The following is a 14,447-nucleotide window of genomic DNA, read 5'->3' as shown; positions in this document are numbered from 1 at the left end:
TTCCAAAAGTGGGTGTGTTTGGGATGATTGTGTTGAGAGTTATGGTGCGCAGACTCCACATGTCCTGACAGCACAACCACCGAATCCTGACGTCACACACCAACACCCCCATACGATTTCTGTTTGCACCTACCTGTCTATGACGCCCTTTGAAAACTACGGCGAAAGCACCATGACCTATAAGGTCTTTGGTACTGTATTCGTATTCCCCAACCACCTCCATGGCGGTGCGGGCTTTCTGTCGTGGTTGGAAATCCACTTTACAACTCCACCACCATGGCCACCGGAATGGGCCTTCACCACCACACTGGCTGGATCAATACAAGACCAACGCGACCCCTCCTTTAACTCCCACTTAACAGCTTTTATCTTTCACTGACATGGTTCTCGTTAAGCGTCAGGAGATATAACTCACTGTATTTTAGAACGTATAAGGAATGGCAAAGGATTTTTCACCTAGTTAACGAACTAGCCCGGAAAGATTCATGTAATGCTCTCCCTTGAACGTATGAAGTTCAACTGACTGTCGTCTGCTCCGATCAGCTGATTATGTCGTGTAACACCCACTCTAGTCGCTGTAGACGCAAGGTAAACTAGTTCGTGCACAATAATCTTTATCACAAGCCTTTACGAAGTAACATATTTGCATTAAGTGCCACATTTTATCATTAATTCATAACTATATATAATAAGAACAGAACCACTTATATCACTTATACAGAATTTAGAGATCTCTTATTACCGAATGTAAACAAAGCTGCGCTGTAATACATATGATGAAAGCGCGATATTCAAATAAACATACACAGTTTGCGTAACATGAAATAACTTTAGTTTCACAATATGATATTCAGTAAAATGATACAATTTCTATATCTATAACTGAAAACAATAAAAATTACAACACTGCGAAAAATCTACATTCCATCAACATCACTTTAAGACATTTCTAGGAATTCGCCCAAAGCAATCATGAGAAATCGTATTAGCTATACCGTTTAGAGTTCTTGTTCCAGTCGAAGAAACTACCTAATCGTTTAATATATGTGCATATAGATTACACAATGCGGTCACAATAATTTTCCTTGCAAATGCGATGTTTTTTCTCATCAGTAAATTCATATGCCAAGATGCATGTTCATTATTCGGTGTTAAAAGAAAAACAAATCAATTGCTTTTAATTTTGATCCAAACACTGCAGTCAAGTGTTTGTAAGTGTTATAGCCTCTTTATTGAGTACATGTCCTGCAAACTTGTAGCCTCTCCCTGCTAACCTAAGTCTTTTATTTGGTTTCAGGAATGTAATGAATCATTTTTTTTTCTTAATAATATGCCATCTCACAATCATCTAACAAACATGACTTTTATATTAACAACGAACAACTTCTTAACCCATTTTAATAATTGCTCTTGCAATATTTTCTTACCTGCTTGCATAATCCAACTATTGTTCAACTCTTTACCCCTGTTATTGTTCCTACATTAGTTTTTATCCTAAATTTTCTCCCCCGTTATCATACAGTACTCTTTATCTCCAACTCCTCAACAGTTGAGCAATTGCTAGCACTTTGATTTTTTTAACGAGTTCAGTAATGTTACGTTAAAATCAACAACACATTCACTGCAAATGGCATATATGTTAAATTCCCTTCACATCTATTTTAAACCTGTGAGTCCTGATCGTATACAGATATTGTTTCCTCTGGCTATCTTGATATCACAAATTCTAAAAAGACATTTACATGAAAATACAGCCTGAATTCCTCTTTACCACAAATGCATAACAGAAGTTTTCCTAAAAGGCCAGATTCGTCCCTTACATTGTAAACAGACAGATAAACATCTCCACCCACCTGCTAGAATTACTAATAAAAAATCTTTTAATATAATTTCTGGTATCAGAAACCATGTCATATCGTATGTTGATGCCATGTAAAGTGATCAACCAACTCATATTATAGCTTTATTAAAAAATACAAACAAAAACATCTGCTCAATGGAGTTACATTGAAAGTGTGCTGCCAAAATTGAATACAAATCTACATGAAATAATTTCTCTGTATAATATATATATATATATATATATATATATATATATATATATATATATATATATATATATGAATAACTTGATCACGAAGTATATAAAACGTGATGCTATGCATAAATAAAGGTTTTTTGCCACGAAGGAAAAAATGAAAAAGCGAGATAGCCAAGTACTTTTGGTCCTGTTCGGACCCTTTACTGAGGCAAAGTTTGCCTCAGTAAAGGGTCCGAACAGGACCAAAAGTACTTGGCTATCTTGCTTTTTCATTTTTTCCTTCGTGGCAAAAAACCTTTATATATATATATATATATATATATATATATATATATATATATATATATATATATAAAGCTACAAATGTCCTTTAATATCTAACTCACTCTACCACGGAAATAATGTATTTTCTATATATATATATATGTTAACCGAAGGGGAATTTTTTAGTCAATAAGAAATTCGTTGGCTCACGGGTGCAAACCATGGAACCAACAAATTCAGGATCCACAGTGAAGCATTCTAGACCACATAGCTACCACGAGAATTTCACTGTGCGTCCTGAATTTGTTGGTTCCATGGTTTGCCTCCGTGAGCCAACGAATTTCTTATCGACTAAAAAATTCTCCTTCGATTAACATAGTATATGAAAATATATTAATTCCAAGGTAGAGCGAATTAGATATTAAAGGACATTTGTAGCTCGATATATGTATATGAATCATGGTATGTGATATGACTCATATATATATATATATATATATATATATATATATATATTATATATATATATATATATATATATATATATATATGACTGGTAAAAATGTTCTGTAACAACAGAGTTCCATCTAATAAAAGGAGCCCATAAAACACCAAAATAGAGAAAAAAGTACTATATTTCAGAGACTGCAGTCTCTGAAATATAGTACTTTTTCTCTATTTTTGGTGTTTTTATGGCTCCTTTTATTAGATATATATATATATATATATATATATATATATATATATATATATATATATATATATATATATATATATATATATATATATATATATATATATATATATATATATATATATAATGTAGGTTAAAAATGGTTTATTGCTGTTTGCTTTGTTGGCTTACAAGTCTCATTATGTTCAGCTGGTACTAATAAAAAAATCTCTTTTGAATATCTCGCTACAACCATCGTGTGGATTGTTGCTATCCAGGTTAAGTAAATTCTTCATGAAATTATACTATTGACCTCTAGGTCTTCTTAGTTTCTTCCATCCACTGTGCTTTTTACTACCATCTGAGGTATCTTAGCTTCTCTATGCTGTACTTACTGTGCTCCTAACCACTGCAGCTGTTGGGGTTACATGAATAAATGAATCAATATCATGATATCTGGGCAATAAAGTCAAGCACTGGGGCACTTTTGACCATTCAGTGGTTAAGACAGTCAGGAAATAAGTTGGAAATGTTAAACTGCAAGATAAAGCGATTCAGAAAATAAATGGGATGAAGCACAGAGTTCTAAAGGTAAAACTGACAAAAACCTTGCGGTTGTACTATGAATTGATAGTTTGACAGGAGAATGAGAGAAATGTTACAGGTTAAAAAAAAAAGGTGGGTGCAGCTAGGGTTCAAAGGAACGCTGCATCTGCAAAAACCCTTTTTCACTGCCTACAGTACAACTTATGAGGGACCACTGATGGCACTACCCCATCAGAGGCTAGGATTTCATGGTATATAAGATTACAGGAATTTGTTATTTTTCTAAGCTTACAACGTCTTCTCCATGAACCTGTTAAATAAAGTCACTGTTATTCTTCTGGATATTTTGTGACTAAAACCATTGTTTGTTTGTTTGTATGGTGCTTTTACCTTGCATAGAACCAGTGGTTATTCAGCAACGGGACCAACGGCTTTACGTGACTTCCAAACCACGTTGAGAGTGAACTTCTATCACCAGAAATACACATCTCTCACTCCTCAATGGAATGGCCGAGAATCAAACCCGTAACCACCGAGGTGGGACGCTAATACCATACCAACCACGCCACTGAGGCGTATGACTAAAACCATTAGACAAGCAAGTGAACTAAGTGGTCTTTAGGTCTTGTATTCATCTACTTTTATACAGTATTACAGTAGTTCACCTGGACTCTCCTGTCTAATGTATCCAGGGGTTCTCAGTGGTCAATATCGACCCCCTGGGGTCAATAGGATCATCCAAGGGGTCTATGAATAGTCAAGGGGTCAAAAGGGGGTCGACGAATAACTAACCTGTCGGAGAATTAAGTTACATATACTCGTACATCTAAAGTTCCAAACATATTTTCTTACTAGGTGTTACTTTTTTTTATCATACTGAATGTCAAGTACTAAACTAATACTACTCTAATTGATTCTAATATTGTTTTTTTTTTAATATTAAATGCTAGTCTAGGGGGGTCGATAGAAAATTTGAAACTTCATAAGGGGGTCAAGGAGTTAGAAAGTTTGAGAACCCTTGTTCTAATATTACACCTTTTTTCTACTGATTAAACTAGGACTTCATTGTTCCTCACACCTTATTACAAGAACAATTAAGTTTTGGAGCCCTTCAAGAGGCACATCTCTTCTTTGGCCATCCCCTTGACTATTGCTAATTATTGCTATAAGATAAAAGCGTGAGGTTATAAAATTGATTTGGTGGTTGAAATGTCTCCCAAGCACTAGGGCCCATCACAAATCACCCTACTTCTAAAAACACTGTACTGTAGTTCGCTCTCCTGCAATCCAAAAAAATAAGTAAATTTGTAAAGGGATTGACGTCTCAGTGCTGCATTACAATATGTTTTTCCACTTGAACTATCAAAACATACAATTCAGTTTATGTATACTTTACTATGGATACGAAGGTATGAGAGTTCATTTAGTTTGGCAGTCTGGTTAAATTATTAATTATCACTAACTGAATAAAAAATAAAACCAGCAATAATATGAATGATTTTTATTCAGTTATATGTTATTACTTATAAAGAAAAATATTCCATAGTATATCAAAATATAATACATATAACTAAAGTAAGAACACATTTATTAACATCCATCAAATTAAAAAAAAAAAAATAATAAAATAAAAAATAACCCTCTGAGATTCAAAACTATAAATGTTAGAAGCTCGAGAAAAAATGGGCCCACTGAAACTCAAATTTTCAAAACATATAGAGTACTATAGTGTATTTACTAAGTCATTATTTCCTTTGCACAAAGAAGGTTATCCAAGTGTTCAATAAATGCAGAATGGTTTCAGTACAGTTTCTGTGATATAATATTAATAGTATGTTAAATTACTAATTGAAAGTTCCACAGAAAGCTTTTGCATAACAGTGAGCTACTGTAAACACTGTATTAGTTTAAAATATGAATTACACAGCTGTGAATTACACATGTTTAGGATGAATCATTTTATATTTTAGAGTATGGAATAAGTTACTAAGAGGCAAGACATGTGGAAGGAAATTGTTACTAATGACCTCGAGCAATAACTAAAAAATGCTGCAATCTGCCAAGTACTTACTGTAGTTTTATAATCAATACAGAGCACTGCAGCAAACCTATATCTTAATGGAATAGTTGGTTCCAAATTCTACTACAAATATGAATAATGGTTATGACAAAACAGAGTGCTGGCCTGAATAATGGTTATGACAAAACAGTGCTGGCCTATCATTTCTCATGAAGATGTAAATCTAAAATCTCAATTCCATTCAATATTCTCTTCCAGGGCCCAATGATAAATTAGCTCCCAAGTAATTTGCCTTACTAGGATAGGACAATATTCTACTCTCTTTTCAAAATTATACAAAACGTAAGCTACTCTATATATCTACACCTTTCATTCTCTGCATTTACAATGCAAAAAATTAATGTTGCAAAATACCAGTCAATTACACAAAAATTTAATTGATTAATTAAGTTAAAACATCTAGTTTACAATGAAGTGTTGTAAAATATTTAATCCATGTACAATATTTTTGTAGCCCCTCTAATTTCCTGCAACCAGGGCTGATATTCCTTTGTCAAATTCCCTGAAAAGAAAGAATGAAATACAACAATAATGTAGAATATTGAAATCTGCACAAAATGCACAAATTTACTAGCATTATGGAAATCTTTGAAATAAAATTTGCCCATAGCTACACACGAAATACACTAAATATACTCTAATACTGTATATAATGTTACTATACCAATAAAGGTTCATCTAAAAAATATAAAGCATTTCCTCAAAATTATTTCCATGATAAACACCTACAAGTAAAGAAAAATAAGTTCGCTATGTTCCCCATCAATCACGAATGAACACACTTTTTTTTTTAATGTTTAGAAAACTTTGAAAAGCTTGATAAAATAAAATGGTTCTTTGACATAAACTGTTATCTACCAACATTAGCATTTAAACCTTGCTGTTTCCACTCTTGGCAATGCTGCTGCTGCAGCCATTCATTAAAAAGTGAAGGAAATACCTGTGGCAATAAGCTCCATACGAAAATGTTCTATTTTTGAAGCCTTGAAAGTATGTACAACACTCCCTGTGGCTCCATCAAATCAAGACAAGTATGCAACAACACTCCCTGTGGCTCCATCAAATCAAGACAAGTATGCAGAGTTGATACCCTTGCCTCTTCTGATCCTAATGTGATAAATTGTCACTCGACATAAAATGCATTCCTTTTGCAATGACAATACAGCCAAGGTTATATATGTTTACCTCTAATCATTCTATCAATAAAAATTTTTCTTTTGTGTTTCCTGACCACTCTTTTATAATTGTCTCCTACAACATATATTATCCTCTAGGACCTTCAGAACATTTTCAAAGATTTTCAACTTCCTTTTTATTTTTTCTCCAAGTCTATGAGCATTTCAAATGAGTAAATTAGCATTTTTTTCTCTGGGGTGATAAATAGTTTGGTCCCTGAAACACTGAACTAGCAACAGAACCCTATGTTGATGGAATCATATCTATGCTGATAAAAGTTTTTCTCTTCTGTTTGAGTACTCTTGTTCCTTGGCTATCTGGCCAGTAAAGTTGGTGCATCAGTCAACTTTATGCCTCTCTGGATGCAACCTTTACCTTTTACAAATCTACTGTGAATTCTAGTCCAGCCTCCATTGCCACAGTGTCCCAATTGATCTACAGAACATTTTCTGCTGGTAAAAGACCACTTTCAGCAGCTGTCATATCTCATAGCTTCTCTCAATGATTCCTATATCCCTGATACCAATACCCGGGCCTTGCAACCTTTTTAATACTGGCAACAAATCAGGTCAAGGTTATAACACATGTTTCCTTAAGGATTCAGTCATAACATACTGGTTCCAATAATGTCACCTAGTCTTCATCATTATCTTTATTCCATGGCTTGCTTTTCCTATTAGAAATACTCATTTCTTTGGTTCATTCTGATATGCAGATATCAAGAACACCTCTAACAACATTTTGATGAAATTCAAGTCAGCTTCTGAGATTGCAACAGCACATACTTCATAAGAGGGCTGCCCTCACTCAAAGTGTATAGTACTAGTTGTGTTGAAGCAGGGTGTTCAGTGCACCTGAAACCTTGTAGTGGGACCATACAAAGAGAGTTTGGATAATGTATTGATAAGACTAGAGATCCTTAAGCTTTATGCTGATATTAAACCCAGAGCCATCCCTAATGGTCCAGTTATGCAAGGAAGCTGTACGCTGTTCACCTATCTTGTCTACTGCGGCAAAAGGCAAAACCTGGCTTCCTCTTCAGTGGTTCAAGACATTTCCTAAGTCATCACAACCTGGATATCAAAGTCACCAGGATCCATAGGAGACAGCAAAGAATTTTAAAATCTGATCCTTTAATTTGAAAATGGCCTTGCTGCAATCAAAAGTAGCGAAGAAGTTTAAGTGGACAACAACACATCAGAAAGTAATGGATAACACTTTACATGGATTGAAATATTTTAACAAAAGTGCAGGTGTGAAATAGAAGATATCTTGGTAAACGACCATATTAATCTTTCAAAAAGTCAGAATATATAGGTACCATTATCAAGTACTATATACTATACTATACCTTGAATTTATTTGTTCTCCAGGAATATAAAAGGGATTGCATACAACATTTGTATACATGTTGTGAAGTCGTCTGAACATCTGAAAAAACAGAAATTTTTAATATATCTTGAAAACTATCTCATCAGCATAATAGGTAATGATATACCGGAACTAAAATTACAGGAAAAGACAAGGCCTTCTTCTAGACAATGGAATGTTCATCTACTGTAGCCGAGCCTGAGGTTTAGCCAAATGTAATTTTAGAATTCAGAGCTTCCCTAATCTATGTCTTATAGCATAAGTAAGTTATGATGTGTTTCATATATGCATTCACACAATTCAGTTACAATTTATGGTATTGAACTGCAAAATCTGACTCACAGCCTTCATTTACAATTAAAATAATAAGGAATTAATTTCAATTTCACAAAGTAACTTTAATAATATGAGTTAGCACAAGTACGTAGTTGGGATATAAAATCTGAAAAAAAGGAATAAAAGAGCAGCAGACATAATACTGTTAAGATATGCCAATTATAAAAGCTAAGTAATTAAGAAAATTTTGGTAATAAGCATGAGATTTTGGATCTCAAAACTGATAATAGAGTAAACGTTTAAATTTCATAATCTAAAATAGTAAAAATATGACTTACCATTCTTATTTCATTATCTCGCAATGTTGTGTTACCCGCATCAGTTATGATGACAAACTTTATTCTTGTGTTTGTTGTATATCCATAACTAATAAGTTTCATTAAGGAAAACTTTGACAAAGACCTTCAGAAAATAAAACACATAGAATTCTGCTGTGAACATGATCTTAAAGCAACATAATCTTATATACCCTTAATACGTGGTATATATAACATTCAATCAACTAATGCTTACCAACAAACACACTCACAAATCATTAAGTATACGTACAGACACCACCCTAATTACAAACGAGTTGCATTCCAGACAGCCGTTTGTATGTTTAATTGTTTAAAGTTGGTTACTGTACTCATCATGTTTATAAAGTACAGTACGATATAAAATCAAATACGTATAGTATTTTTATGTTTTTCATCCTAAAACACAATACTACTGTACACTGTACATAGTGTACAGAACAGGTGCGCAAAACAAAATTTGAACTTACAGGCGGCAAAGGGAAGCGCTCTGAATATAATTGTAATTTGCGATCCTGTTTGTTTGAATCCAAATGTTAGCTAGTTGAATGTTTGTAAGTAGGATGGTGTCTGTACTATCCTTTCATCATAACTAAACCTAGATTTGGGAAGCGTACAGGTATGTGAACAACACTCACTTGACTGGAATGTACCAAAAAGTGAACCTACTATACGGATAGGAGGATAGGTTTGATGAGATAGGGATAAGATTGAGAAAGTTTCGTACTGTGATATTAAGGTAGGTAATAATTTAGGTTAAGGAGAGTTGGAGTTTCACTTGATAACCTTCAAATTTGTTCCCACTACAGGCAGTCCCCGGGTTACGACGGGTTCGGCTTACAACGTTCCGAGGTTAAGGCGCACTTCAATTATATTCATCAGAAATTATTTCCAGGGTTACGACGCATGTTCCAGGGTTACTATGCCTACAGCGCTCATCTGGCAGAAGAAATATGACACCAAAAATGCAAAATAATCAATATTTGAAGGTTTTTTTTATGAAAAATGCAATAAGAATACAGTTTACATAGTTTTTAATGCACCCAAAGCATTAAAAGTAAGGTTTTCTTAGGATTTTTGACGACGTTCCGGCTTACGACGATTTTCTGCTTACAACGCGTCTCAAGAACGGAACCCCCATCGTAACCTGGAGACTGCCTATATTCTGCTTCAATTGTGTAAAAGGCTCCTGCATTGCCCTTTGTAGAAGAGGTAGGCCAAAGGAGATGTGGTTAAGGACAATGAGGAGAGAGCAAGAGATGAGTGCCAGGGAGATCTTGAAGAGTTAGCCAGGACTGAATGTAGCGGCATGAGTTCATCCCCATGGGTGCCACAGGAAATGACTGATTGACTCATTGGTTGAGACAACACAGCGAGAGCTTGCAATGTTTTGCATATTTTTTATGGGATGTCAAGAATAACTGTGACAGCTTTGACATTCAGGATATGGTTGAAAACAATGGTTTTTTGTTAATCTGATATACCCACAGTACATGATCTCCTAATTTATTTATAATATAATATACTATATTATAGAAAGGCTTGAAAAGCTGGGAGGTTTTTCACAATCCACTAAAAACCTTTATATGCATAACTTTTGCAGCAACGAATTGTGATTGATTAAGTCAAGTCTTATGAAATACCTGTCTAATGGTCTTCTTGGAGAGATACTTATTCATTCAGATCTCACTGGCTGACTCTACTGATCCTTCTGGCAGCTGGCCTTAATCACAACACACCTGACAGAAAAATTACCCCATTCACATTCAAACATGCTGAAACTCTACTCACTCCAGAGGGTATAACACTTACATAATAAGCAGCATTTCTACCTACAATAAAACATGACAAAAGATAAAGTATATCTAGAAACCTAAAACAACATGCAATAATAACTTTTAACAAGTAACACACTGTCCTTCATCTAAATCTGACTGGATAAGATTAGACCATCCTTTAAGTTAAATATTTTGATAAATGGTCACAGCTAAGTATAATATAGAAGAAAATTTGTATCATATATAAACTTGCAGTGTTCTTGAATAAAAATCTGTTTCACAGTACAGTAGCGTACAATATCTGATGTAAAAGAACAATGCTGAACTGAACAGAAAAGCCAGTAGGTACAGTTTACATTACTTAAGAGCTCTGGAATTACATAAACAAAACATTTCCTATATACACAGTTCTTAAGCTTTGGTCACTAAAACACATTAACAGCAGTGTTAAAAAATTAAAAAGGATACACTTTATACTCCTCAGAGGCATACAAAAGTCCAAGATAGAGCTCTCTTGTGTCTGGAGTCTTGCTGACTGCGGCAACCTTCTCCTGTATAACATCTAAGGCAGTGTGGGCTAGGTAATGCAAGTGCAACTCCTCCCTTCCACTACCAACCCAAACATACAGTGGACTATTCTGTGAAAAATAACTTTATTTATTAGGTTAATTACAAATAGTAATTATTACAGAAAGCAACAATTTTGAATAAAAAAAATCAAATGTACCTGCCATGAAATAGGAGTTTTGCTAATCAACCACTGAAAACAACAAAAAACTTTGATTCAATTTTGGATGCTTCTAAAAATTCTTGGAAACCTACTTTTTCAGGTTATAAAATAATACAATTTTTCCTGTCACTTAAATTTTCCAAAGATATATAACCCTTTAGGGCCCAACCTGGAGTGAGCTTACCAGATACATACGGTAACTACATTATAAGTATGCTGTAAATAATTTTTATCATAAAATTCAGTATTGAGTCACATACACAATTTGAAAAAATACAGTCATTAGTTCTAGTGTTATTATACACAAAAAAGATAATTAATGATTATATTAAAAGGAATAATACTTCAATATTATGGGAGAAAACGGTTTATCTTAAGTATACAGTACAGGGGTAACTTGATTAGTTGTTAAACATTCTGTATGACAGATTTTATTTAATTTGTAATGAACATTTTATAGATGTTTTGCTGTTTACATTAATATTAACATTTTAAAATTAGTAAGTCATTGTTATATGCATTTTAGGGGGCATATATACTTAAGAGTAACAGTTGTAAGAGGGTTAATCTAAGATGTCTTAGAATGTTTTGGGATGATGGTTTGGGGTGTATTTTTGTTTGAAATGATATTAAATGGTTTTAGTATGATAATATAAGGTATATTTTTGTTTGAACAATCAAATCAAGCAGCGAAATATTAAAATAAGACAGTCATAAGCATTTTAGTTTATGGGGTACTGGGTATTTGGGAGTTACGAGCATTTTTAGAGGAATATTTTGCATTTCCATGGCAGGTTCTGTAACCTATATGCATAAAAGTGGGGGAGCACAGTATACCAATTACTTGCAGAAAATTTGCCTATCGCTTATTTTTCAATGAGAAATATTCACAGCTTACTCTATTTTCATATCTTTTACTAAATGCACTTTTTGTAATAAAACTATTAAAATAACTAAAGTACAAGCATTTTAGAGTGTTTTTTGTGTTTTAACCATCAAAATGTAAGCATTTTTGGAGGGGTTTTAGCTATTCGCTTAGGGGTGTGGTACCCATCCCCCCAAATACGGGGGGTCTACTGTATTGTTAGTGGTGGAGATTTGCTTGCACTGGCTAACTGTGCAGGCATAACTGAACATCAGTGGCAGCCTTCAGTGATCATGACCATGCACTGCCATAGACTATGTTGAGATCCCATCCCATACATGTTCCTCAACCAAAAAATACATCGGGAGAAGTTCACAAGTTATTTGGTCAAGTTTATTAACACGAACTGGAATCCTGCAATACCTATACCTAGCTATACAACTAAAACCAGTACCTATAACAACAGCCTTTGGAATACTTATCAGAGGACAGGGCAATAGCTAACCTACTGCAGAACAGAGTACTTGTCGTTCTACTATGCAAAATTCATGTTTGGGAGGTCCATTGTGGGGCAAAATTACTCTAGCCAGATTAGAACATGGCACCCTGAGGCAGGTTAGGTTAAGGAAAAGTTAGGCTAGATGTATACCTGTTAAAATATGTCTTTGATCTACTTTTAGGCAAGGCAGGGCATGACCCATGGAAATAAAACATGTGACTTTTATAAGGAGAGGGTAAACAAAAAGGGTTGGTCTACCCAAAGAATGAAGTAGGTAGGTTGGGTAAATGACCAAGCGGCAACGTAGCGGCCACCTCTCCCGGAGCGCAGCCACCTTCCTGAAAAAGTACTTGAACTCGCTACCATGAACATCAGTCAAGAGTTGTGGCCCATACAGGCAGCACACCGAGACCTCTACGCTCCTCTCGATGTAGCTAAGTGTTTTCTCCTAAATTACGAAATACCTAATGGCGGGAAGTGGCTGCGTTCCAAGAGAGGTGGCCTCTACGTCGCCACTCAGTCGTTTACCCTAAAACCCGCATTCCAAATGGGTCCCCCTTACAATAGGATAGAGTTCTAAGAAATTACAGGTTAATTTAATCGACTGCCAAAAACTAATGGAAAATTGTTAATACCTAGTACTACCTGCTTATAGGAAACTGCAATTCCCAAAGAAATACCAGACGCGCCACTACCTACCTACTACCTATATTGCTTAGATTAACCAATAAAAGTTGTGAGTCCTGCCTATCAAATTAGGATAACAAGTCCACATACTACCTAGATTAGCAGGGTTAGTCCAGGGCCACTACTAGAATATCGGTACCTAGGTAGCCTATCTAGGCTACTACTAGTACTACCTACTATAGGCTAGGCTACTTAGGCTAGGATGTCTCTAGGATATCAACTCTCATTCACTTTTTTAACACATTATTACCTCTTTCCCGATGACAGATACACAAACAGCCATTTTCTCCAGTATTCTATACTTTTTAATGGATAATCACGACTTAATACGATAAGATAGGCTGATCCGTCACTGGACTCAGTGTAGTAGTGCTGAGGATCGTAAACGTTGTAACGGCGTCCAGAATTTTATATTTTTAAAATCGTTTATTTCACTCGACTTATATAATGTCTAATTATATTTGTATTAGTGCTCCAAATTTCGCAGGACTTGGCTACGTTCCGCAGCAAACGTCACACTGTACAAGATCAAATTACTGATCATCTGCACACCCAAATGAAAGACTTATTTGTTATCAGGACTAAGCTACAGCCTACAAGGGTTCTTAAATTATTTTTCCATAATTACATAAATTCAAATTTATATTAATTTTGCTTTAGTTGCTTAAACGCCATACTTATTATAATACTGGAAAGTGCAGTATTTGTTTCTCATATGTATCTTCAATGCCGGTTGTTCAGAATTTGAGAAATGTTTGGGTGTCATACGCAAAAGGCTGAACTTAACCAACGCCTCTGTAGTATATTTGACAATCCACTCGTAGATAATAATCTTTAAAAAGTTGAATATGAATTACCAATCTGAACACAGTGCTCCCTGCCGTGCTAGCATAACAGTCTTGCAAACACACAAAAGGTTCAGTTCCAATGGATCTTAAATCGTTTAGATTTAGGTTACATACATCTGTACCAAAAGCTGAACTAAGATCGAGTGGATTTGGATACCACACTTGCTCTCATGCCCTCATCCATTCGCAAAATATGCCGGTTATTGTTTATGAGAAGTCTATCCAGTAGCGCATTTACCATTCCCGAGTAAATAATT

The 14,447-nt window shown here is 34.7% G+C and overlaps 2 protein-coding genes across 5 annotated transcripts in view; both read right to left on the bottom strand.

Moving 5' to 3' along the window:
- Window positions 1-515, bottom strand: part of LOC135206949 (serine/threonine-protein kinase unc-51-like) — a 335,180-nt gene extending 334,665 nt beyond the window's left edge. For all 4 annotated transcript variants that reach the window (XM_064238477.1, XM_064238479.1, XM_064238480.1 and 1 more), the window contains exon 1: window positions 134-515. In XM_064238477.1, coding sequence (XP_064094547.1) covers window positions 134-223 — 90 coding nt within the window. In that variant the 5' untranslated portion in view covers window positions 224-515. The remainder of the gene's footprint in view (window positions 1-133) is intronic.
- A 4,495-nt stretch (window positions 516-5,010) lies between these two features.
- Window positions 5,011-13,881, bottom strand: LOC135206948 (trafficking protein particle complex subunit 2-like protein). The gene is made up of 5 exons (XM_064238475.1): window positions 13,593-13,881; window positions 11,030-11,199; window positions 8,766-8,853; window positions 8,132-8,211; window positions 5,011-6,106 (listed from the first exon to the last, which is right to left on the bottom strand). Exons 1-5 carry the CDS (start codon window positions 13,623-13,625, stop codon window positions 6,064-6,066), a joined length of 414 nt encoding a protein of 137 aa, XP_064094545.1. The 5' UTR covers window positions 13,626-13,881; the 3' UTR covers window positions 5,011-6,063.
- Window positions 13,882-14,447: the final 566 nt, after the last annotated feature.

Source organism: Macrobrachium nipponense, chromosome 31 (assembly GCF_015104395.2).
Source record: "Macrobrachium nipponense isolate FS-2020 chromosome 31, ASM1510439v2, whole genome shotgun sequence".
Taxonomy (NCBI): domain Eukaryota; kingdom Metazoa; phylum Arthropoda; class Malacostraca; order Decapoda; family Palaemonidae; genus Macrobrachium; species Macrobrachium nipponense.
The sequence above is the reverse complement of the archived record's forward strand: the minus strand, read 5'-3'. Positions and strand labels throughout refer to the sequence as shown.